This window comes from Chaetura pelagica, unplaced genomic scaffold (genome assembly GCF_000747805.2).
Source record: "Chaetura pelagica isolate M959 unplaced genomic scaffold, ChaPel_1.0 scaffold425, whole genome shotgun sequence".
In the NCBI taxonomy this organism is placed as follows: Eukaryota; Metazoa; Chordata; class Aves; order Apodiformes; family Apodidae; genus Chaetura; species Chaetura pelagica.
This window is the reverse complement of record NW_009953205.1, coordinates 1,475,147-1,497,819: the sequence shown is the minus strand read 5'-3', so window position 1 is coordinate 1,497,819 and position 22,673 is coordinate 1,475,147. Positions and strand designations below refer to the sequence as shown.

The window sequence follows — 22,673 nt, the reverse complement described above, 5'->3', positions numbered from 1 at the left end:
GAGGCTGTGGGTTTTTTGAATGTTTCAAAAACTGGTATCAGGCTAGTTTTATTTTGCAGAGTTAATATATCAAATTACAACTTCACTAACAATGAATGATCTGTGATGCTATTGCTCCTATATACAGTAGCCTTAGTCACACATGTGCTGAGGCTCCTCAAGAGTCACTTTCAATTTGAACACATCACCAGTAAGGTTTTAATTCTCTGCAGTTCTGAAGAAAATGTAACGTATTTGTGTAATTGAGTAGAAAATATCAGAGAAACACTAAGCATTAAAAATAAGAAAACAATCAAAATGTGTTATGAAGGGCAGAGAAAGCTGGCCTTCACAAAAGATCGTGAAACACCTATCAGCAATTGAGTCTTCTCTGGACTCTCCCAAATGATACACTCAAAAGACCTGCATCTTTAGGGAGGTCTCCCACAGGGAAAAAAAGCCCCTCAAGCTGATGTTTCTTTTTCCATACAATATAAACTGAGATCAGAACTGGCACTTTTTCCAATGATAAGGAGACAAGATCCCACCTCAAATACTTCTATTTCATTGTCATTAATTTTCTGCTGAGAGCAGCAAGCTCTTTTTCTAACATAAATCTCATTAAATTTTTTGTACACATTTTTTATATTCATTCACACTTGCTGTTTAAAAAGTTAACTTCAAAATCGACAACAGTATATAGAAAGGAAACTAGCTTTTTTTCAGTCAGGTAATTTCAACAGCTTGTTGAAACAAAACGGGCCAATCTATCAATAGCACAGCTCAGTCTACCTGTCTGTGCAGCCTCTCCAGACTCTCAACAGGCTGGGTTTCTACGACCCCAACCAAAGATAAAAATTCAAGACACGCAAGGAATTGAGCCAGAAGGAAATGGAATACTTCTGCAATAGCCTCTAAAGAACAGAAGTGACAGGAGGGTCCTGACATTCAGTTTTCCCACAACTACACTGTTTCTCATCAGGAGAAACTCAAACTCTCTATTGGTTGTTTCCACTTATAATACTATCAGCACTTGGTGGAGCACACTTGGATGTGGGCTGGTGCCGCACACTGGCTGCTGCTTAGCTCGCCTCCCCTAACCCAAGAGCTGCAACTGAAAGGGAATGAGAGAAGGTAGAGAAGTGATTCTCACACAATTGGTGACCACATTACACAAGAACACATAATCACAACAATAACAGGGTTTCCAGTAGCAAGATTATGACAGTAACAGCAGAAGAAAGAGGCAAAAACAATTGGCTGGATGCTTTGGAAAACACTGCCACAGCAGCTTGTCTGAAAGGCTACAGAGCCATGGCTGCATGGCTTGTGGAAGCAGACTACAGGGCTGCAGACAGTATTCTGTGTTGATAAGGACCTTGTAAGACATTTAAGGGACTGTGCAATTAGCTGTAAGCAAAATACACATTTTGCCAATCCCATCCCAGAGCAGAATTTTAATTAACTTGCATAGGTGTTCTCCTCATTAAGTATTTGTACATATTTGCAAAACATTAAAATAATCAGAATCTTACTGAGAAAAAGCCTCCACATTTATTCACCTCCTACATAAATTCACAGTAACAGTTCTTACAGGCCAAATAGTACCAACCAGGGAGCAGAGGAGAAGAGTCACTGTCTTTCCCTGTAAACAAGAAGCATGCACTTCCAAGTCAACTGAGATCTACCTTGCTTACGACTCCATAATCTACGTACAGTCACATACAAGAGCACCTATCCTCTCCTTTGCCAAACCCTCTGTTTGCCTAGGTACTTCATTTAAGTATTACAAAACACATTATGAAGTTATGGACAGAAAAATGCTACTAAAAAATTGAGATCCAAATTACACAATCTCTCTAAAAAAGAAATACTGAAGGAGAACGTGGAAAAAGGCAAGGTTATGTTAATACCCTGTAGCATAAGAATTTTCAATATTTCATTTATTGAAACCTCTTTTTTAGTCCTGGAAAAGAAATTGTGTCTAATTCCAGGCAGCAGGTTAAGACAACCAGTACTCCAGTTCTTTATCTGAACTTAAAAAAAAGGGATGTGGAAGAAAGGCAGATAGCCTGATGTACATGACTGAAGAAACCTGTACTGCCCAAGTTTTGTCAAAGATACTACGCTGTTATGAAATTCTAGATACACAGGCCCTGAAGGGTATTATAATATGTACTGAAAATGCAGCGAGTTCAATTCAGTACAAATCGACACTGCAGTAACCCAGTGATCCAGTTTAAGAGTACAACAAATATCAATTTCAGGAAGGGGTGGTAAAAACTTGCCACTCAAACATAATGTTCACAGAAGGATAGAAGATGGAAGGCATTGCTTCATTTTCCACATTCAACTTGATCAAATAACAGTATGGCCTATAACATTTTCATGCTCTTATCATCACTTTGAATTTTGCATTGCACAATCAAACTGTTACAACTGGTTTTAACTGTCAATATGTCATAACTTTGTATTATTGTAGCTTAAGGCACCTTATTTATTTTAGTATCTCTTAAGGCTAATTTTGCAAACACTTGCTGTGGTCAAATAAAATGTTTAAATATTTAATCTAATATTTGAAGTCAGTAGAGCTACTCAGAAACTTAATGGTAAGCACATGCTAAACTCAAGCCATAACCATCAGAGGAACTATTCACAAGTCGGCCCCCTTCATTCCATTCCATTAGTTACAGAAATACACCTTTTAAAATAATACACATTGGAAGATTCAACTCTAAAAATACTTAGTTTACTTCCTGCCTGTGCTCTTGCTTTGTAAACTTCGTGTTGCTACAGTCTATCAAAGCAGTGAGAAACAAAAAAAGAAAATATTGCAAGGTCTTAAAGATTCACTGACAAGTTGTCCTACAGCATGGGAAAAACACATATTAAATAATCCGTTCAGTATATTATAAGAAAAATGTATTAATCTAAAAGTACATATCGGTAAATAAATTAGATTATTTAAAAAATATTTAGTAATTCTGAATTCAGGAAGTTAAAAGAATTAACCATCTATACAGTCAATAAAATCAGCATAGTGGTTTATTATTTGTGAAGGACTGTCAGATGGCCCTCTTTTCCTTAAGAATTTTCAATGTAGAGAGATACAGAATAAAGATTAAATATTAACTCAACAGATGAAGAATTAATGCAGCTAGAGTTGTATGATCATCATTCAGCAAATAACCTGCACTGGGTTAATTTTCGTACTTGATAGCTAGTAATAACTTCAGCATATTGTTCAAATGGAAGCTCTGAAAGCACCAAGAACAGAAATTATACTTTTCTGGGCAATATACCTGAACTCCAACACAGGAGAATCTCACAGAATGAGAAAATCATAGTTATTTCAGAAGTATACCTCTTTCTACTTTGATCTGGTCAAGGATTTCATTTTTGTCTGCTAAATCAGATTTGATAGCAGCCTCTAGTTTAGTAATTTGCAGTTGCAGTTGCTGTTCCTTTAATTTCCAATGCTGTTCATGGGTCATACTGAAGACACTGCAATAAAACATGTGGCATATGAAAAACTTTCAGAAATCAGCTTCAACAGAAAATAATAAAGAGAAAAGCTTTTAGTGGCACAGAGACCACTGTCATCATGTCTTAGGAATTAAGTAAACATATGCTGGTCTGCTGCTGTTGAAACCAAGGCGCCTTTCTCAGGCTGCGGTTAGAAAACATGAAAGAGTCTGTGGGATGAGCAAAGGAACTGGCCTTAATTTAGAGCTCCAAAGTCAGAAAAGTTGGCAGCATACAGCATTTGTGGGACTAGAAAAGGAATTCAGATGCATATCCCAGAGTAATCCACAACTCCAAACCTCAGCAACTGACAAAACCATTCTTTCCGCGTACAAAACCTCTTAATGTAGAGAACCGGGATCACCCACTTGATTTCTTTTAAATCCGTGAAACATGCAGAGCCTCAAGTCACTTGCCTGTTCAAAGAAAGGTTGACCACAAAGTGGCAACAGTTTTCTCACACTATAAAACAACAATTTTGAAGCTGATTAAGCAGCACATATAAAGTAATCTCTCTCCTACTCTAAGAAATAAAAAACAGAGGTGGGCGAATAAATTAGAATAACTATTTTGCGTGTAACACATTATTTACTTGTAAACTACCAATCTATGGGCAGTAAGGCTTGCATGGACACAGAATCCAGCAGAACTGCTTAAACCACAACAAACCATGTAACTCAGATTGAAACCAAATTAAGTACATTATATACTTTACAGTATAATTCCCAGGAGATAAAAAGCACATAGAAATGCAATGTGCTTTCATGTAACTTAGACAGTTAGTACTCTGTTATTCATATTATTATTAAATACTTGCATTCTTACTGGCTGGAAAAATGTCCTTCATCTTAACTGTTCATAAACCAGTTTATTCACTTCTGTATTCTGTGAGTAATCAGAAATTGTAGGGATTTTTTTAAACAAGAGTAATTTCCTCAACTCCCTACTTTGGTGAAGCTCACCAGTTTAAATGTTGGGGTTTTTTTCCATATATAAATGTATAAAAAAACCTCTTCTGATATCTATTTATCCAGCTGTCTCTCACAGAGCTCTATATAACAAAAGCCTCAACCAAAAAAATCATAGAGAAGAAAGAAATATTGCAGACGGGACAGTCCCCATAGCTTTGCAGACTGTACATCCTGAGTGGAAGAAAACTGCCTGTTTTGATGGCTATGACTGCATAAAGTGGTTTTGAGCACAGATACAGGCATTTCTATCTAATATATTTGAAGAATGACCTTAAGATTAAAGAAAATAATATTATAGCATGAATTTTAGACTCTGAAGAATATGGCAGGAGTTCATAACCTTGATTTGTGATCTTCATAAAAACAGTTCTACCTCTCTGTATTTTGCCTTTTTCACTTACTGTACCTACCTCACACCTATTCATATAGCTCTCCAGGCATATACCATCTTATCGTGTGATAATGTCTTTCATAGCATGCATGAACTTAAGCAATGCTTCTAAGTCCTACAACAATACATATTTCACTTTGTTATAATTTTGAAGATAATATGCAGCAAATATCATGCACTGAACCCACACTCATTTCTTTGATACTGTAGAGGTATGAAAGAGACAGCATGTTCTATAACTGTTCTATGAGACTTCAAAGTTTGATTGGCTCCCGTAAGGAAAGACTAAATTTTAGGAAGAAAAGATATCAAATACCCTTAGTTTTCACACTTCCGAAAGTGTTACCAAGTTTTATTGACCATGATATCTAGATTAATCTGCATTCGTTATTTTTAGGTACAATTACTTCACCTATAGATTAGCTGCACATGATTTCATTTTTTCAAAAGACTATGCTGGGAGAAAAAAATCATTAAAACAGTTATTGGGATAGTAATTCAGAATTTAGACATTTAAATGACAGATTTTAGAAGACAAATGTTAGCCACACCTATATAATGCTAATGTTTATGTCAGTTTGAATTGACTCTACTTCTGTTGCTTTCTTCCTTTGAATTTTAAGATTACTTTTACTTGAATTCATGTGCAATTTCTTTCACATTTACTGTATTTCACTGGAGTTGAATCCATCTGGGTAACTATAAATGGTCAACCACATCTGGCACCATTTCCTCCGGAGGGAATTTAAGCATTGCTAGATTTGCCTTACAAGGTCATATGCAAACAATTCCTCAAAGCTTTTACCCAAACGAATTGTTTTCTTGGATACTGACTCAACAGTAAGAGTCAACTGACAAATCCATACTTATTCTTTCTTAACTTTTCAGATCCAGTTCTGCAGCCTTGGCTGTGGCAAAATTCCTATCACCTTCAAATGGATTTCCACAAAAAAGCAGCATTAGCAAAGAATGGGTTTATGCCTATTTTCCACAATTAAAAAATAAATAAATTATTAATTATATGACACCTGTGGACACTGGCCTATCCACTGCCAGCAACAGACAAGCTGTAGTAACCTTGCATTGTTTAAACTGGTAACAGAAAAATCTGGCCATCAAACAGTAGTTACAATGAAAGGATCCCATGTCTCCAGTTCTTGCTACCCATATAGTAACATGGAATGATGAAACATGAATAAGAATTTAAATGGGAGTATATGAAAAGACAGATCACTTTAGGTTAACGAAAAGCCACATTGCAGATTACTGGGTTAGGAGACAACCATATTTATATTTATCTAGTTGAACATTTTTTTAAGTTATCCTACTGTGGTTTAAATACAACAAAAAATGTCAAGCCAAGACTGTAAGCTAATTCCTTAGGAAGAGTTATTTCTCTGCATAATGACAGAAGAGAAAAGTTCAGAAATAAAACATGATCAGACTTTGGAGGAATGTGAGCAAGAGAAAACTGATCAACTTGCTCCTATACAAAACTCTAGATGTTGTGATTATGCAACTGTTCCATCTCATATATGAAAACTGTTTTGCCATTTGTACTAATATTTTTTTATCACCATAATTTTTTGTTTCACCGTAGAATGACCGAAAAGCATAACAAATATTCTAAGAGTACTCTAAACAACATTTGATGTAACTCACATTGTGATTAGTCATTGACAGGCATCACACAGAGAAATCAGAAAAACATTAAGAGGAGAAATAATTTTGGTACTTTTTGCATTGATGTTCAAAATAAAACGACTGCTTACTTTTACAATAGATTTTGCAAAACTAGTTATACACTATTTTTAGAGTCTTAGTATGGAAGCTGCTCTATTTCAATGGAACAGATGAAATACAGACAGAACAGCACAAAAGTTTCAATAAAAACTCGGTGATATGATGAACTGTAGCATAAATACATTTATATGTGTGCACAAACACAATATGCATACGCACATTCAAGCACAAAGTATATGAAGACCTATTAAATAGGACAGGAATCAAGTTTTTTACTTACAGAAACGGTAACTTGCCTGTTATGCAGCTTATCATAGTTTTCCCTCAAGAGTTCCTTCTCTTCTTCTAGATAATTTATTCTTTCCTGTAACTAAAATTAAGAAAGACATTTCAAACAATGCACAGCACAAAAGGAAATTACAATTAACGTGTAAAGACAATTTGTTAATGATATGTAGGGATGCCAGGCTTTTATTTATTCCTTTTATAGAACAGTGTCTTAGAAGCTTCAAAATCACTTTTTTAATCACATGGATTTATGTTCAGCCCAAATAGTTTTTTTGTGCTGTTTATGTGAAGCTGAGACTAACAAACAACAGTTGAACAACAGTATCTAAACACATTCTGCCTTATGCAAAAAAAACCAAAAAACCCCTCAAACTATAGCATTAAAAATTTTTATTTCTGTTTTGATAAGTGAGTATTAGCTAGTTAATGGCTTCTGTGTAGTAAATATTTTTATTAACCTTATAGAGACAAGAAGTCCTTGCTTTCAAAATACTCATTAAAACAGGACATGGTTTTAAAGATACAAGATGCTTGAACCCAGAAGATACACCCTACATGCATCACAGTAGTGTAAAGATTTGGAGGAAGTATCTATGAGGTAACCTGGGTTCATGTAAAATACATTTAAAACAGGTAAACCAGGTGGTATAACTAAACTTAATCTGCTGCAAAGTGTAAGGAAAAACAATTAAGTTTGTAGACTATTACTCCTCATATTTAAGAGACTGAAGAATAAAACATTTGATTTGGGCAACTGTTCGTGATGACACTTGTCACTGAGAGCCACTAAACAAGGAAATAAAAGTGACTGATTTGTACTGCTGAATAAGATGTAAAACTGCACTGCATTGTAATTAAAACAGGCTGAAATAAAAAAACTAGCAATATGTGATCAATTATGATTTTTTCTGGTTAACAAACCACTCGCCCAATCTCAGAATTGATGCAGAATCCTATGCTTTAACCTCCAATATAGTTCAAACACTATAGTTCAAACGCATGTGGCATGGGGACCAGGTATGGTTCATGATTTTATGAAATGCAAGCAGTAGCCACAGGATTTTTCTTTTTTTAATAGGATAAAAATATATACGTTATAAGGTTAGTCCTGTGTTTGAAAGATCTATTCACATCTCTGCAATTAAAAGGTATCCCATTATTTACTCTTCCCTTGGGTACTACCTAAAGCAGATTCTAGCTCTCCTGAACACAATCTCACCTCCTCTGTCTTTTGCTTTGAAACAGTTACTGATTGCAATTCCTTTTCAAGTCGGAAGCACTTTAACTGCTCCTCTTTAAGCTGTCGATTCAGTTCATCACCTTTTTCTATTAAAGCATCATGGCTGATCTTCAAGTTCCTTTCATTCTATGAAAAGGAAGGAAGAAAAATACAGAAAAATAGTTGAAATAAAACACACTCAGTAGAATGTTACAATACTCTGCATATCCAACCAGTGGTCTCTTACAGCAGTATTTAATATATATTCTCAATGTGGTCAACAGGAGACACTCTTGAACTATATAAAAAAGCAACTTTTCATTACACAGGGCCAGGAGAAGGTGGCATTTTTGTTGCTCTCAGGAACATTAAACCCTCAGTTCAGTCATGATGAAAACGAACAAGCAATACATCTGCTAAGCAATTAAAAGATTTTGCTGTGGTTACAGTGGTTAGACATGCTGACCAAAAAACACTGTAGTAGCAAGCAAAAATGAATGTTGACCACAGTTATGTTAATCACAGAACTTGCCACAGCTCAGTTAACCCTTAATTTTAGATATATAATTGTTTCATAATCCTAATGCACTCATATACTGCCCACATTTCACAATGCTTTAATAAAGCCTCATTCATTAAGAATGTCAATGTAAAGCACACTCAAAATGTTATTTGAAACAGAACAGCCCAAAAGCCAATCTCCTGTTTAATAAAAAGTTAGCTTTCTTTTTCCCATGTAATATTCCAAAAAAGCAGTTAAATAGAGAAGCTGAATGTGAAACCTGTACAAATTGTTTAGGTTCACATGTAGTTTGAATATCCTACGAACAACCAAAAAAACCACAGAAAATTGAATCACCATCCTGATCTTCAGCCTCATGTATCTCATTTCTCCACAAGAAAAGTATCATGGAGTATCAATAATATTAACAATGAGTCTTATTTCAAAGAGATAATTAAGTATATTACTCATTTGTTTTGAAGTCTCTCTTTAGTGCTCTTCTTGCTTTGTTGTATATTTGTGAACTGTATTTCAGTAACTTCAAAAAAAGACACCTAAAAAAAAAAAAAAATCCTTCTTCTACACACTTAATTTCTCTCCAAATTTCTTCTTCTTCAAAATCAGAATCCTTACTGTTTCTAACCCTTTCAACCGTCCAAGTGAACTAATTTTATTTTCCCCATCTCCCAGCTTCCATTTTTTTCTGAAGTTCTTTTCCATTTCAGTAACTTGTTGTCACTTCAATCCATGACATATGAAGAAAAAATAAAACATCTTGGCAAAGCTGCCTTTCACAGACCATTTCACCCTTATGTCTTTCCATGAACTCAATAGTCTTACATATCACCAAAATAAACAGAAAAAAAACCACTAAAAACTGCTTTGTTGATGAGTACGTGCTTTCTAAACTAGAAATTTTGCATTTTACCGTTACATTTAGTAGACATTTCAGTCATTGGAAATAGGAAAACGTTGTATCCATTAGCTTATAATAATATAAAAAAAGGAGACAAAACACACTCATCCTTTTAAAATATGCAGTTTTCATTGTGAATATTAGAAACATGGTCTTCAAATACCAGTTTGAATCCTAGTCATGTGTTTCTATCCAGCTGCTGCCAAGAAAGAGGCCTAAGTACTTGACGTTTGCTGTAAATTACCAAAAAGTCGCATATGATTTAAAATGAAAAAGTTTACTTACCAATTTCTATTTAAGTACACAAAGCCATGTGAAACCTGTCTCCCCAAAATGTACTTTCTATACATCTCACCCTGTGAAAAATTTGATTTGAGCTGCTAACAGAGGAGATGCTTTGGCAGAAAAGACATAAGTATTATACACCAATCAAGAACTGTGTATATTTACTTGCCATTTACACATGTTTATGTGACAAGAGTAAAGGAATTTTACTGACCAAACTGCAATTACCTCTTGAAGCTGGAGACATTTTCCTTCCATTGCTGAAAGAGCCTTGGTTTTCTCAACCAGCTGCTTACGGACCTTGATCATTTCCACATTGTCCCGGATGTTCAGCCTTCAAAATGGATTTAAAAAGAAATGCATGAGCTTAAAGATACAAAACTAATTATCTTATTATTTTTGCCTTGAAAAGTTGAAATCCTTTGCAAATCAGCTTTCTACAACACATTTGGGAGAAGATTTACTGTGTAATACCCAAATTAATTTATTCTATAAACCACATGACAGAATTTAGGTAAACAAACATTCTACTGCATGAAGACACAGCAGCTTCAATCAATACATACACATCTTTGTTTATCGTATCAAACCATGTATGACAGGAAGAAGAAACAATCCTATACCTAAAGAGATTATTTGTTTTCCATTGATTTTTTTTTCACTCTCTAAAATACTTGGTGCCAGCGGAACTGCTAAGAAAAAGTGACTTAGCAATTTATACTGTAACACCTTAAGTCTGGCATTCACACAAGCTGCAGGTGTGTCTTAACAACATCAAAGACACTTAATGTAATGTTCTATATTGTTACAATTGTAAGACTGCCTTGAGAACATACTGTTTAAAAGAAAGGCTGTTTAAATAATTCCAAATTTAAATATTTATTTCTTTAGTTTTTCTTAAGTTCTAAGTTTTCCTTACTTCAGTGACATTAAATCCCATTATTTTCAGTTATTTAAAGAATGGGAAATCAATTCTGGTTTGTATGAATATAAAATATTACAAAAGCAGCTTAAATCTCTAGCATTTTAAAAGGTAATTTCTCTTTCAATATTTATCTATTTTACACACACTGGAGGAATTGTCACAATGCCATGCTGGAGGAAGAAAATGGACTACAAAGCTTAAACATCTGTAAACCAGCTGAGTATGTGAAATACTTTCCTTCTATTCTGTAAAATATCAAAGGCTATGGTGTTTTGGCATTGCCCACTTAATTGTCCTTACACAGAAGATAAACATACTCACAAACCTGAGATCTTCCACAAGAAGAAACCCTAAGCAATGCTAAAACTCTCATGTGTCTGAAACATGTTAACTACATGAATTTAAGTTGTGGTGAGTATAGACAGCAGCACTGTCTCATGCCAGCTATTTAAAAGCTAATGTAGTGGCACGTTTTTATTAATCTTGTTCCACACATCAAACAAAAAGCTCTGATGCCTTCAAAGGCTTTTCCTTTTTTTTTTTTCCCCTCCTTCTTTTTTAAGAAGGGGCTTTTTTTAAGGAGGAATTTTTTTTTGTTTTTTCTTTCAAAGTAGAAAAAGGAGCAGATGATAGTGAAATTTATGATGTACAGATGTAAACCCCATGGCTCCTGACAATCAAGATTAACTATTTTTTCAACAGTATATGAAATAGCATTTGATTAAAACAGGTTTGTGGTATTGATATTATGAAGTAAATTATTCAAATTTGGAAGTGAAAAATTACTTTTTATTGAGATCATTTCAAGTCTTACAATTATATGACTATTTATCTCATGAAATTTCTTTCTCCACAAAGCATGTGCCCTTTATTTATTAGTGCATTACATCCATCACACTCTCAGCTCTCATAGGCTAGAGCAACAAAATTCTCTAACAGTGCTTCTACAATATTTTAGTTATTAAAGTACATCTAAAAAATGTCCAATGCATCTAGGTACATGACAAGGTGCTTGTAATTGAATAACAAAATCATTTCAGATTTGTGGGCAAGGCAAAGTGAATTGAGGAAGCTTCTCTTGGCAAAATTAACTTTTCTTTAAAAGAAGTCACAAACCAGTAGAATACAAGAGAAATCTATTATCTACACCCCTTCCTCTCTCACAGGTAGTTGATGTATTCTGCTCCCAGAACATCTGCCCAAGTATTCTGATACAACTCAAAACCAGGAATTATGTACAGATTTGATATACAAGTCAATACTACCTTTCACTTACCTAGATATTTTGCCCAAACAACAGAATAATATGTAAGAATAAAGCTATACTAAGATAGCTCCTTTGATATTTTCCCTCTTGCCAAAACAGCCAAAAAATTTTGCCACAGAATCTGACGACACAGAGTTAGACCTGGAGCAGAAGTTAGAAAAAGAAAAGGAACTAACATCCCTTCCAAGGCAGTAACCTGAATACTGATTTAATTCTAGCATGCTTTCTGCCACAAGTGCAGAAATGAAGAACATGAACTGTATCCTACTCTAAACTTAATTTTAAAGCTAGATGTAAAAGTCTGAAATTGGAAATTAAGTTAGGAGAAAGTGACTCTCTAAAAGGGTAAGAATTATGACTGGGGCTAATGTCTGAAGTACACCAGAGACAATCTCTTTTCCAGACCTTTGGATTAAAAGCACATAGCATAGGGTCCCAGTAATAGGCTGGGGACCAGCTGTGTGGGAATGGGGGACTGATAGCAGCCTACACCAGAAGGAAATTATTAAAGAAAGGATCTTGACCTGTACTGTACAAGTTTATGCCAGTAAATCCCAGATGGCTAAGCTAATAAAATTGAGGTCTAATTAAACCACATCCCTTGCATCTTGTCTTTACTTCCACATGAGCAGGACATGCATGCAGTACTGAGACTGCTCTTACAGACTATCCTATTAAGTGCACCAGTAGGTCCCAAACTTCCCCCATTCACATTCAGAACAAGAAAAACAAGTAAAAAAATATCACCACCATACTTCTCAGGATGACTTTTCCTCTCTCTGGCAAAATAAACAAAAGCTTTCTAGGCTAGTAGCTCTCAATCACAAATGCATCAATGGCCAAGATGTACCCAAAGACTCCCAAGAAGTAAAGAGCAGAACATCAGTGTGCAGTCCTCTTCTGATTTTATCATGGCTTAGGTACTAACAGGATTATATGGTGATATACATTATGTTCTGTCCTTTATCTTCCTTATAGGAAGTCCAAATACAAAGGGAAAAAAACAACTTTTACCTCCTAGTAGCATCTTTATGTTGTAATTGATAGCATATTTGCAACAAGTCAAAACATTAACGTTGTATTAATAGCTTTTAGCATCTAAATTATAAAGATTATTTAAATACCAACATAAAATGATATAGTTATTTGCCTGGCTCAAGAGTTCTCTACAAATGAAAAAAAAAAAAAAAAAGTCATGTTCTTTAGGAAAACTAGTTAAACATGAAAAATCAGGTATGGAAATGCAAATATCAGGGTTTTTTAGTATTAGACATGATTTAGCAAATTCACATACATTCTGTAGTCTCTCAAAACCCCTGAGATAATGCATTGTTTTTAACTGGCTCCACAATTTAATCTAGTTCTACAATGCTATAAAGTAAACACAAAAGTTATGAGAGTGTCAGATATGATACTCCTGTCCAAAAATCCACACATTTTATAAGTCTAATTCCAAAGTCACACTGCAACAAAAAATGCCAAAGGAATTTAAAACTGACTGGCAAATAAGATCTCTCATTAAAAAAAAACAACCAAGCAAAACACACAAAACTCCCCCGTCACAGACGTGCAAATGCCAAGTACCCATTTCACAAATGCTTTTTGGGGTGCCTTTAAAACTGTTATTGGAAAGTACTGTAAGCCAGTAAGTTATTTGAAGCAAGCTGCTTCCAAAATGTGATTGCTCAGACTTAATCTTTTAACTTGTGCACTGTGTATCACAGACATCAAAACATGTGGTTATTATTGTTTTGGCCATCTTTAAATCAAAAACAGTCAACTTAAGTGCAGTTACATTTTGTACAGAAGAAATTGTGTTTAGTCTAACAACCCACAGGCCAAATTTCTGCCTTAAATCAGAATTAACTCAGAATTGAAAAACATGGGGATTAACAGCCTTCCATAAAGCATTCTAGTGGCAAAGTTATAAAAGTAACACTATTCTGGATATGCACTAGCAGACTTTTTTTATTTCTATTCTTTCCCAGTACCTTCAACCAAACACTGTAACTCTAAAATACTTAATGTATCTTTTAACAGGTTTCAAAAAAGAAATAACTATAAAGAAAATAATTCCAGAACTTCAAACATGAATTTAGAGATTGTTACTTGTATACCATCCATGATAGTTGATTTAAGTTATTTGAGTAACATAAACAAATACAGATCTGCACTATTTTTTTATACCTTGGCTTTATTTAAGGATTTTTTAGCTGAATTTTAAGTATATCTTTACTATAATACTCCTTAAAAATTTCACAGAAACATGGTAGCTTAGACTGAATTTAGAAGTTATGTTCAGTTTCTGACTGCTGAACTTAAACAGTGTTATCTATACAAAAATAAAGCAAGGACTTTCTTTGAGATTTGTATAAGATTATTTTCAAATAATGAAAAAAACCCACTTAAATATTTCCTGAATTCACTGCAGGCACAGACTGAGAAATTATTTATGCTAACAACTTCTTTAACCTATTTAAACTATAGAAAGGAAATTCCAAATAGGGGAGACTAATGACTTTGTCAATAATTTAATAGCAAACATTATGATGTATTATTTATGTAGCACCACTGATCCACAAAAGAATTATAATGGGGTCCCTCTCTTGAAGGGCAGTTCAAGAACTGACTAGATAGTTCTTCTTCATGTAGAACTTTCTTGGACATCAATGAGTATGGAATGCAGGATCATGCTGTATTAGATCCTTAATGCAATTAAAAGGCTGAAACTGAAACAGTCAAAGGAAGGAAAATATATGCAAAGGTAAATAATTTTGCATATATTTCTGCAAAAGGGAAAGAAGAAATAAGAAAGAGACTAAACTAATGCAGATTTTACTGAGAAATATATTCCACTAGCACGTTTGTCTGGCTTAGTACTGATGAGTACTAATGAACATTAAATTATCCACCATGAACCTATATCTAAAATTCCCTAGGAATTATATAGAAGCAATAGTGGATTATTAGATTTTAATAAGTTGAACTTCAATTAATCTGGATCAGCTGGAAATGAATTCTCCAAAATGGTAATTATGAACTTCTGTGTATTTCTGAAAAAAACATAATAACCTATTATCATAACAATCTCCTTAATTATAATTATCCATGGCTATTTGGCAAAACACTTTGACTTAGTTTCAACAAAAGGGAAAATGTGTATAAAGCACATATTTACTAACAGAGTAAGTAATTTTCACAGGTATAAATAAATATGATATAGGTTGTCTAGCACTTTTACCATGGAGATTTCAATTTTTCACAATACCTTTGGTTTGCTGTTTCTTGCTCTTTCAGCTGTAGGACAGAGTCTTCAATTTCCTTTCCTTTCTTTCTCAGCTGACTCATAAGTGTATCTCTGGCATGTTCTAGTTCCTCAATGTGTTCCTTCTGTTCTTTCAGCCGCAGGTCAGATTCTTCAATCTCCTTTCCTTTCCTTCTTAGCTGACTCATAAGTGCCTCTCTGGCACCTTCTAGTTCCTCAATGTGTTCCCTTTGGGACTCAATCACAGTCTCCCTGAAAGTACAAGCATTTTATGTTCCAAAATCAGGTAACTACTTAATAAAAGAATTAAATAATAATAAAAAAGAGTGCAAAAATGTTTGGTGTTCAGCAAAATGTGTATTTCTTAATGAGATGCATCACAAGAGAGGTTTAAGAGTTCAACTCTACCATGAAAATTATTAGAGGTCACCACATGAAAAGATGCAATTGGTACAATAAATATGTAAAACATTCAAACATATTATCAAACACAATATAGAAAACATACATTTAAAAATATTTCAGTAAATCTGATTTAGGTAAACCAGTATGGAAAGCAACATGCATACTGAAAGTAGCTGTTAGAAAAGCAGATGTCTAAAAAGCATAATAGATTTCAATATACTGTGGAGAAGAAAAATATTGCAATATTCTAATCAGATCTCAGTATCTTCAAGTTAGATGTTAAACTGCCTTTTTTGCACAATACATAACACTTTTCTTTTGTGAAAGAGAGGCTCACCATTGAATATCAATCTTAGCTTTCAGCCACATTCTTATGTACCTACATTTTGCATTCTAAACTCTTGATCTTATGTTTCCCTTATCGTAAAACTTCTGCATTGTCACTAGTGATACACTTGTCAGATCCAACAACTTCACTTTATTTTCTGAATAGAAAACTTCTGAAAAATGTATTTTTTTTGTCCTTCAAGAAAACCCCAAGTTTTAACAATCTCAATGAGAAAAATTAAGAAATATTAAAATCATACAAATGTCTTATTTCAAGCTTTGGGTCCTCAAGCAGACTGTGTCCATACTTTGCGTGCACAAGGCTAGGTGATCTCACTTCTAAATCCTGAAATCTCATTCCTGAAAACAAAGGATAAATTTTTGTCAAAATGAAAGAAAAAGTATTTAACAAAACAACACATTCTATACAACACAAACACTTCTTTAGAAGCATGCTAAGACCCTAGTTAAGAAGAAAAGTGAAAAATTACTTGATTGATAGTTCAGGAACAAAAGTAATGGTTTCTCCAAAACTATTTCTCCTTCCAACCTGAATGGTTCTATGAGTCTATGATTGCCTTGCTTCATTAAGAAGAAATGAAGTACAACCAAACAAGGCATTACTTTCAAACACAGCATTAAGGCTGCTGTCCCTCACCCCCCAAAACTGAGTGAACTAGGTCCAAGATACAGTGAGACTAGCGGGTTCACAAACTGACTGAAAAAAATTTGCCTACTTTGCATTTGTGCTGAGATTACTTGATTTATTTAGATGTTTCAAATTTTGATCTTTAAGTGTTATTTTAAGGTATTGGTAATTGTGCTATATATGTGTATATATATATATGTCGAGTATATATTTTTTAGTTTTGTTCAAATTCTGATACATCTTAGATGGTTGTACTTAATAAAGAAAGTAATAAGAGAATCCAGTAAGTATTTAGTGAACATTCATAGCTGACCACTTGCTATGGTATTTGTAAACCAGCCAGGTCTATTTATTATTTGTGGATTCTTCTCACCTCTTCATATCCTGCAGACAGCTAAGCTAAGCTCTCCTGAGTTTTTCCAGGCACTTGTTTTATTTTTTTTCTGAGAATTGCTCTGAATATCTTCTGATCTGTGCTAAAAATGTTTTGCAATTCAGCCTCATGGTTCCACAGAGCATCCAAGAGTCTAGCCACTCCTTAATAATAGGAGGCAACTACCTAACACCAGACTGCTCGGTTTATTATCATTAATCAAAAAGGCAGGATGAGAAAACATGCAGGAGAAAAACAGGAAACATCCTAATGAATACTACAGAAAACATTCTCTGACCTCTGGAAGACACTACTACTGTGTCCAAACTCTGAGTGTTGGTTACTGAAATTTTTTTAATAATAGCCTTCACCTCAGGAATATGTGTTTAGGAAACTGCATATTTATAGCATTGAAGTTATCAGAATGCCTCCTAGTTTGGAGAAGGTCTTAGAACAGAGATGGACACACTAGAACCTCTGAAATTTCTGAACTTTACTATCTGAAAATGGATGTTCTGTGGACAACTTTTCCTTCTTTTGTTTTTCTTCCTCATGTTCTCTTCACTTGAAGAACCACTGTCTCAATCCCCAAATCTAGCTCTACACAGGACATCCTTGATCTGGATCTCTTTTTATGCCAAGAGAAGTCTACACACCATGCCTTACTAACCTTTGATATTTAATCCTTGAAACAAGTTGCCTTTTTCTCTCTGCTAACCCTGTGATCTTAAAAAATTTGTATTGCTACCCTATTTTTGTATTTTTAAAGCAAACAAATTGATCCTGAAAATAAATTGACAATGACAATCTGTAAAAAATTAAGGTGTACTTAAAATTTGCATTGTATTCAATTTAAAGAAGCAAAGTAGTAGAGCCAATTGCTTTTTATTTCCTGACTAAAAAAAAACACCAAAAAACAGAATTGTTTGTTTTCATATACCTGAATAATCAATGTAAGCAAAATAAAGACTGGTGGGAGGGTGAGAAGAAAGAAGATGGAGAGAACACAGGGTATAATTGGCCATCAGCCTCATCTATAGTTTGTAGAAATTAGGGAGACAATACTGCTGAGTTGTGTTTTAAACAAGAGCCAGAGGTATCTTGTTTTTTTTAAACACATTACCTATACAGTGGGTAAATTAACTGAGTACAGCTACTTCTACAAATGTTCATATGAACAGAAAAAGGTTTTAAAGTGTAATTTTCAAATGTAGCTACTGTAAATAAGGGACTGAGAATGAGATTGCCTTAAGCAGTGAGTCTTGACAGTAGACAACAGCATTAAAGATGGCTGCATTGTGCTATTTGCTTTTCAAAGTCCACACATGTAAAAAATTTTTCAAGTCTGCACACATGTATCAAGAAACTAGAACAAACCTTGAAATTAAAAAAGGGAAAATATGTGCAAACAAGCTACAGATGTAAAACACTTATAACATGACAACACTGAACTTTTTCATATACTTCTTTTATAAGCCTTTAACATGTAGAGAAGTTATACTTAGAACGTCCCGTGATTTTAACTATTAGTAAACTTCCATAACTGCTTTATTTTCAAATCTGTACTTCTGCTTTGCCCCTACCACTGTGGATTCTTAAAATAGGAACTTCAAAGGCAAATAAGTTATCATGACTCCTATAAATGAATGCAAGAAAAAGAGGGAAAACCAATCTTTCTGCCTACAGATACTATTGCCCACTGATGAGCAGAAAATGGACGTACATGGACATACTTGCTACAGTGAAGCAGTAATTAGTGGCATCTATATAAACCACTGTTTTTAACAAAGGTGAATTGTACCTTTCTTGGTGTGCTCTGGCACACCTGCAGCCTCACTCCCTTTCCTGAGGCCAGTGTTAATCCGAGGCTGAACATATCTGTAGGGACAAGGCCTATGGCCTTGAATCTGGAGCTGCTGTTTAGTTGAAATGAGTTTACTGCGGAGGCTCTCCTTTTGTTTCTCCAGCTCACGAACTCTCTCTTGCAAATGCTCAATCATTTCTTCCAGCTCCACCGCCTGACCCAGCCGCTTGGGGCCGCCACCAACCTGTTCAGACTTTTTTTTGTCATTAACAAGCCGTATTAACTTGGTGGCCATTCTGGGGAAAATAATTTAAAAAAGATGAAAAAGAATGTGAAAAGTCAGCATAAAAAGCATTCTGTTGAAAGGAACATAATCACTGTGAAGACTGCAGCATAGAACCTGAATAATAAATTTCAGGTTTTGATATAACTATTACTGCCTGTGAAGAACTCTTTGAAGATAATTGAAACCACTGTGCAGCAATCTGCTTTATAGCACTGACAAATAACAGTTTCTAAGGCTTATCATTTAAGGTTAGTAGCGGGAGGACACATATTTACTCCATATGCTGCTCAAATGTAATTTTTAACGCATGACCTTATATAGGAACCTCTGCATGCTGTTAAGTAAAGTTACACATTTGGGATGTGGTGGGGCAAACTATAAAAGCTCCAATTCCACAAAACATTCTGCTATTGAAAGAATGCTAATAATATGCAACATTCCAATGATATATAATTTCTAGCCTTTTAGAACTTAAATTATATCTTTCAGTTCTGAAGTGGCTAAAATACATAGGTAGAGATATTTAAGAAGGTACTCAGGGAAAAGAGACTTAATAGTTCTCATTACCATGCTCAATTTTATAGTTGGTAAGTATTACCAATGTGCTTCAGAGAAGGAACAGTTAGCTGAAGAATATAATTAGATACAGAAGGTATGGTTTTAATCTGTATTTAAAAGGATACAAATTTTGCTTTTGGCATCTTAAGAGTTGTACCTTTGATTTCCTTTTGTTTTGATAAACATTGGTAAGCTAGAACAAAAGGCAGAGAGGGCACATGGGGGTGATGTAATATACAAGAACAGAAAACATACCCAGCAGTGAATGGAAAAAAAAACTTGGCATATAAAGAAAGAAAAGGTGGCTTTGATGAGAAAGACAAGTTCAAGACTTAACAAAATTGGTCGCACATCTTCAAGACCTGTATCTAGTTTACAGGGAATCTATTTCTGCAGGCCCAAAAAAACCCCCTGAAAATAAGGACACATTTTATTTGTTTAAAGGGGCTTGTTTTATTTTTGTATACTTGTGGACAGAAGCTTCTACTTAAAAGAACAAAAGTGAAACAAAAAAACCCAACGTAATAACTTTAGGATGTCACAGAATGTTACTTTCGTGTAAGCAGGTTTTTTTGTTTGGTTTTTTTTCCAATATGCTTCTACTGCTAATTCATTCCAAACTTCTTGTTACAAGAGTTTTGGCAGGAGGGACGCTGGGAAAGAAATTTAGCTTGAGGAGTTAAGATTTTTCTCTGGCAATATAGACAAACACTGTCTTTTATATTTTCTGTGCCTTAAAATATCAATTCAGGTATTCCAATTTGGGCATGCTGTGCAATTTTACCTAAATGGATGATGAGTGCATTTAATAAGTCATTTAACAGATACACAGGAAATGCCTTTTGGAATAAGCCAAAAATTCATTTGTGACACTTGCCTGACATAAAAGAGGCAAGTTATGTCATGATGCTCAATTTGATCCTGACTCCCTGAATACTGAATCAAAAGGAAATAATGTTTTGGCCTTTAGAAAAGTATGTAGTCTCTTCCACAGGGGCAGTATCTTCAGATGCCCTTTAATGAACCACAAGCTAGTTTAGATGCAGCAACATTTTATCAGCTTAATACAGCACAATGGGAACAGAGAATCACAGTGCCTTTGGATTAATTAGCCCTCTTGGAATATGGCAACAGCATGAACAGCTCTGCTGAGTCCAGGTTAGTTTGCCAGCACAGCACTAAGTTCAATAATAAGCCTAAAGTTTCTTGGATATGTTTGGGTACACTGGGTGTTGTGTTTCCAATGCTACTTGGGACTTCTCCAATGAAGTTATCTAGGATAAAGACCTTTTAGGTTAACTTCTTCAAGGACAGACAAAGACAAACGAAGAGCCACTTTGATTCTATGGTGAAATTTCTGATTAATAATTATCCTTCTATACATCATCTTTGGCTGTTATATTCCTTCTCAGACACCACAGCTATAAACCCAAGGTGCCAACTCCAAAGTGCTGGATGTAGGGGTTAACTCTCTAAACAGAGAACTAATGCTGTCCACCAACAAAAATATCCCATATACCACAGAGACAACCAGAAAGCAACTTAAAAAAAAAAAGCCACAGTAAGATATTTGCTACTGCTTTAGAAAGTGCTCTAAGAGAGATCAGCTTGATTCTTAATTTGTTGATAATGCTTCAAAGGGCAAAAATGTTCTTGTAAGCTAAAATTAAAACTCACACCTTTTAATTTTCTCCTCTTGCTTATTTGCATGCTGTTTGAGTAAGATGCTCTCATCACGTAAACGAAGAAATCGGTCTTCCAGCTCCTCGCGACTGATTCGCGACACGGCTTGTCGAGCTCTCACATTCTGTGTAGCTGGTTCTACCCAAAACAAGACAACTTTAAATTACTTTCATTTTCACCAACACATAATCCAAAGTGTATCACATTTTGTAATACTGAAATGGTGAAAGTTTTCAAGTAATTTGGTATTTTACACTTGTATGAGTCTGTTGATTCATTTTTTTTCAGATGTATTGGTCTACAAATCATGTCAATTTTCCACCCTCTTACAGATAAAAAACTAATTCAAATTAAACAGCAAACTGATTAGCTACTAGACAACACAAAAGAAACAGTTTAGCAAATAATGAGGTACTGTCAAACACACTACTTAAAAAACTAAGATGATAATTATCCCACAGATGCTTTATAATCTCTTTCAAAGTTATCACACGCTCTGGAAGCTCGAGAAGATTAACTCATAATTCAATAAATTTACTCAGATACAGATTCCTGTTCTAATAGCAGCTGAGTGACATACCAGAACTGCACAGTACTTCTAGTTCCCACTTTGTTAAATGGGTCTGGCCTTGTCCTCAATTCAGCAAAAAACTCCTCTTTATTCTGGAAGGATGAATGCTACAGCTTAATGAGATTTCCAGCGTTTAGCATCTCACAAAACTCCCCTCTTATGATAAGCAAGATGAACCAGAATTGGTCATAGTATCTTTCTGAATTTAACCCAGATTTTGAATGGCATTGGAACTTCACTTTGTGAGTGGGAATGTCAGAAACATTTTTAGAAATAAATTAAAGAAGACACTGATCGAAGTCTGTAATAACTGTAATAAATAGCAACTGGTACAAACCTTGTAATCCTTTGATTCCAGCTAGAGTTAGACCTACATCTCTCACAGGCAGGTCCCCCACAGTTTCATCAGCTGGAACAGACATGGCTTACCTATGGATAACAAAACTCAAATGAAATTCTTCTCTGACTTCAACTGCAAGAACTCCAATGAACTACAATATATCCTATAAAATGAAGGAAAAAGTAATGGCAGATTCCTTGAATAGCAGACTAGTTCATTACTGTAAATGCTCCCCTCTCAAATATATCACTCAGAAGACAATTTAATTGTTCATTTTTAAGTTTAATGTTCTGCATAAAATACAGCTTGTTTGTTTGTTTGTTTTGCAACAGCAACAATTTTATTTTACATATGTAGAATCAGCTTTTAAAACTTCTAAACCTGTAGTCTTCAGCAATGGT

General features: G+C 34.6%; 1 protein-coding gene across 1 annotated transcript in view; it reads right to left on the bottom strand.

The window, feature by feature from the left end:
• RPGRIP1L (RPGRIP1-like) overlaps positions 1–22,354 on the bottom strand; it is a 54,189-nt gene extending 31,835 nt beyond the window's left edge. Inside the window, exons 1-10 of the mRNA XM_009997472.1 lie at positions 22,270–22,354; positions 21,358–21,499; positions 18,832–19,130; positions 16,269–16,368; positions 15,498–15,528; positions 15,280–15,392; positions 10,048–10,153; positions 8,117–8,263; positions 6,906–6,979; positions 3,344–3,483 (exon numbers count right to left, since the gene is read on the bottom strand). Of these exons, the coding sequence (XP_009995774.1) occupies positions 3,344–3,483; positions 6,906–6,979; positions 8,117–8,263; positions 10,048–10,153; positions 15,280–15,392; positions 15,498–15,528; positions 16,269–16,368; positions 18,832–19,130; positions 21,358–21,499; positions 22,270–22,354 (1,237 nt within the window). The remainder of the gene's footprint in view (positions 1–3,343; positions 3,484–6,905; positions 6,980–8,116; positions 8,264–10,047; positions 10,154–15,279; positions 15,393–15,497; positions 15,529–16,268; positions 16,369–18,831; positions 19,131–21,357; positions 21,500–22,269) is intronic.
• Between the last annotated feature and the right edge of the window lie 319 nt (positions 22,355–22,673).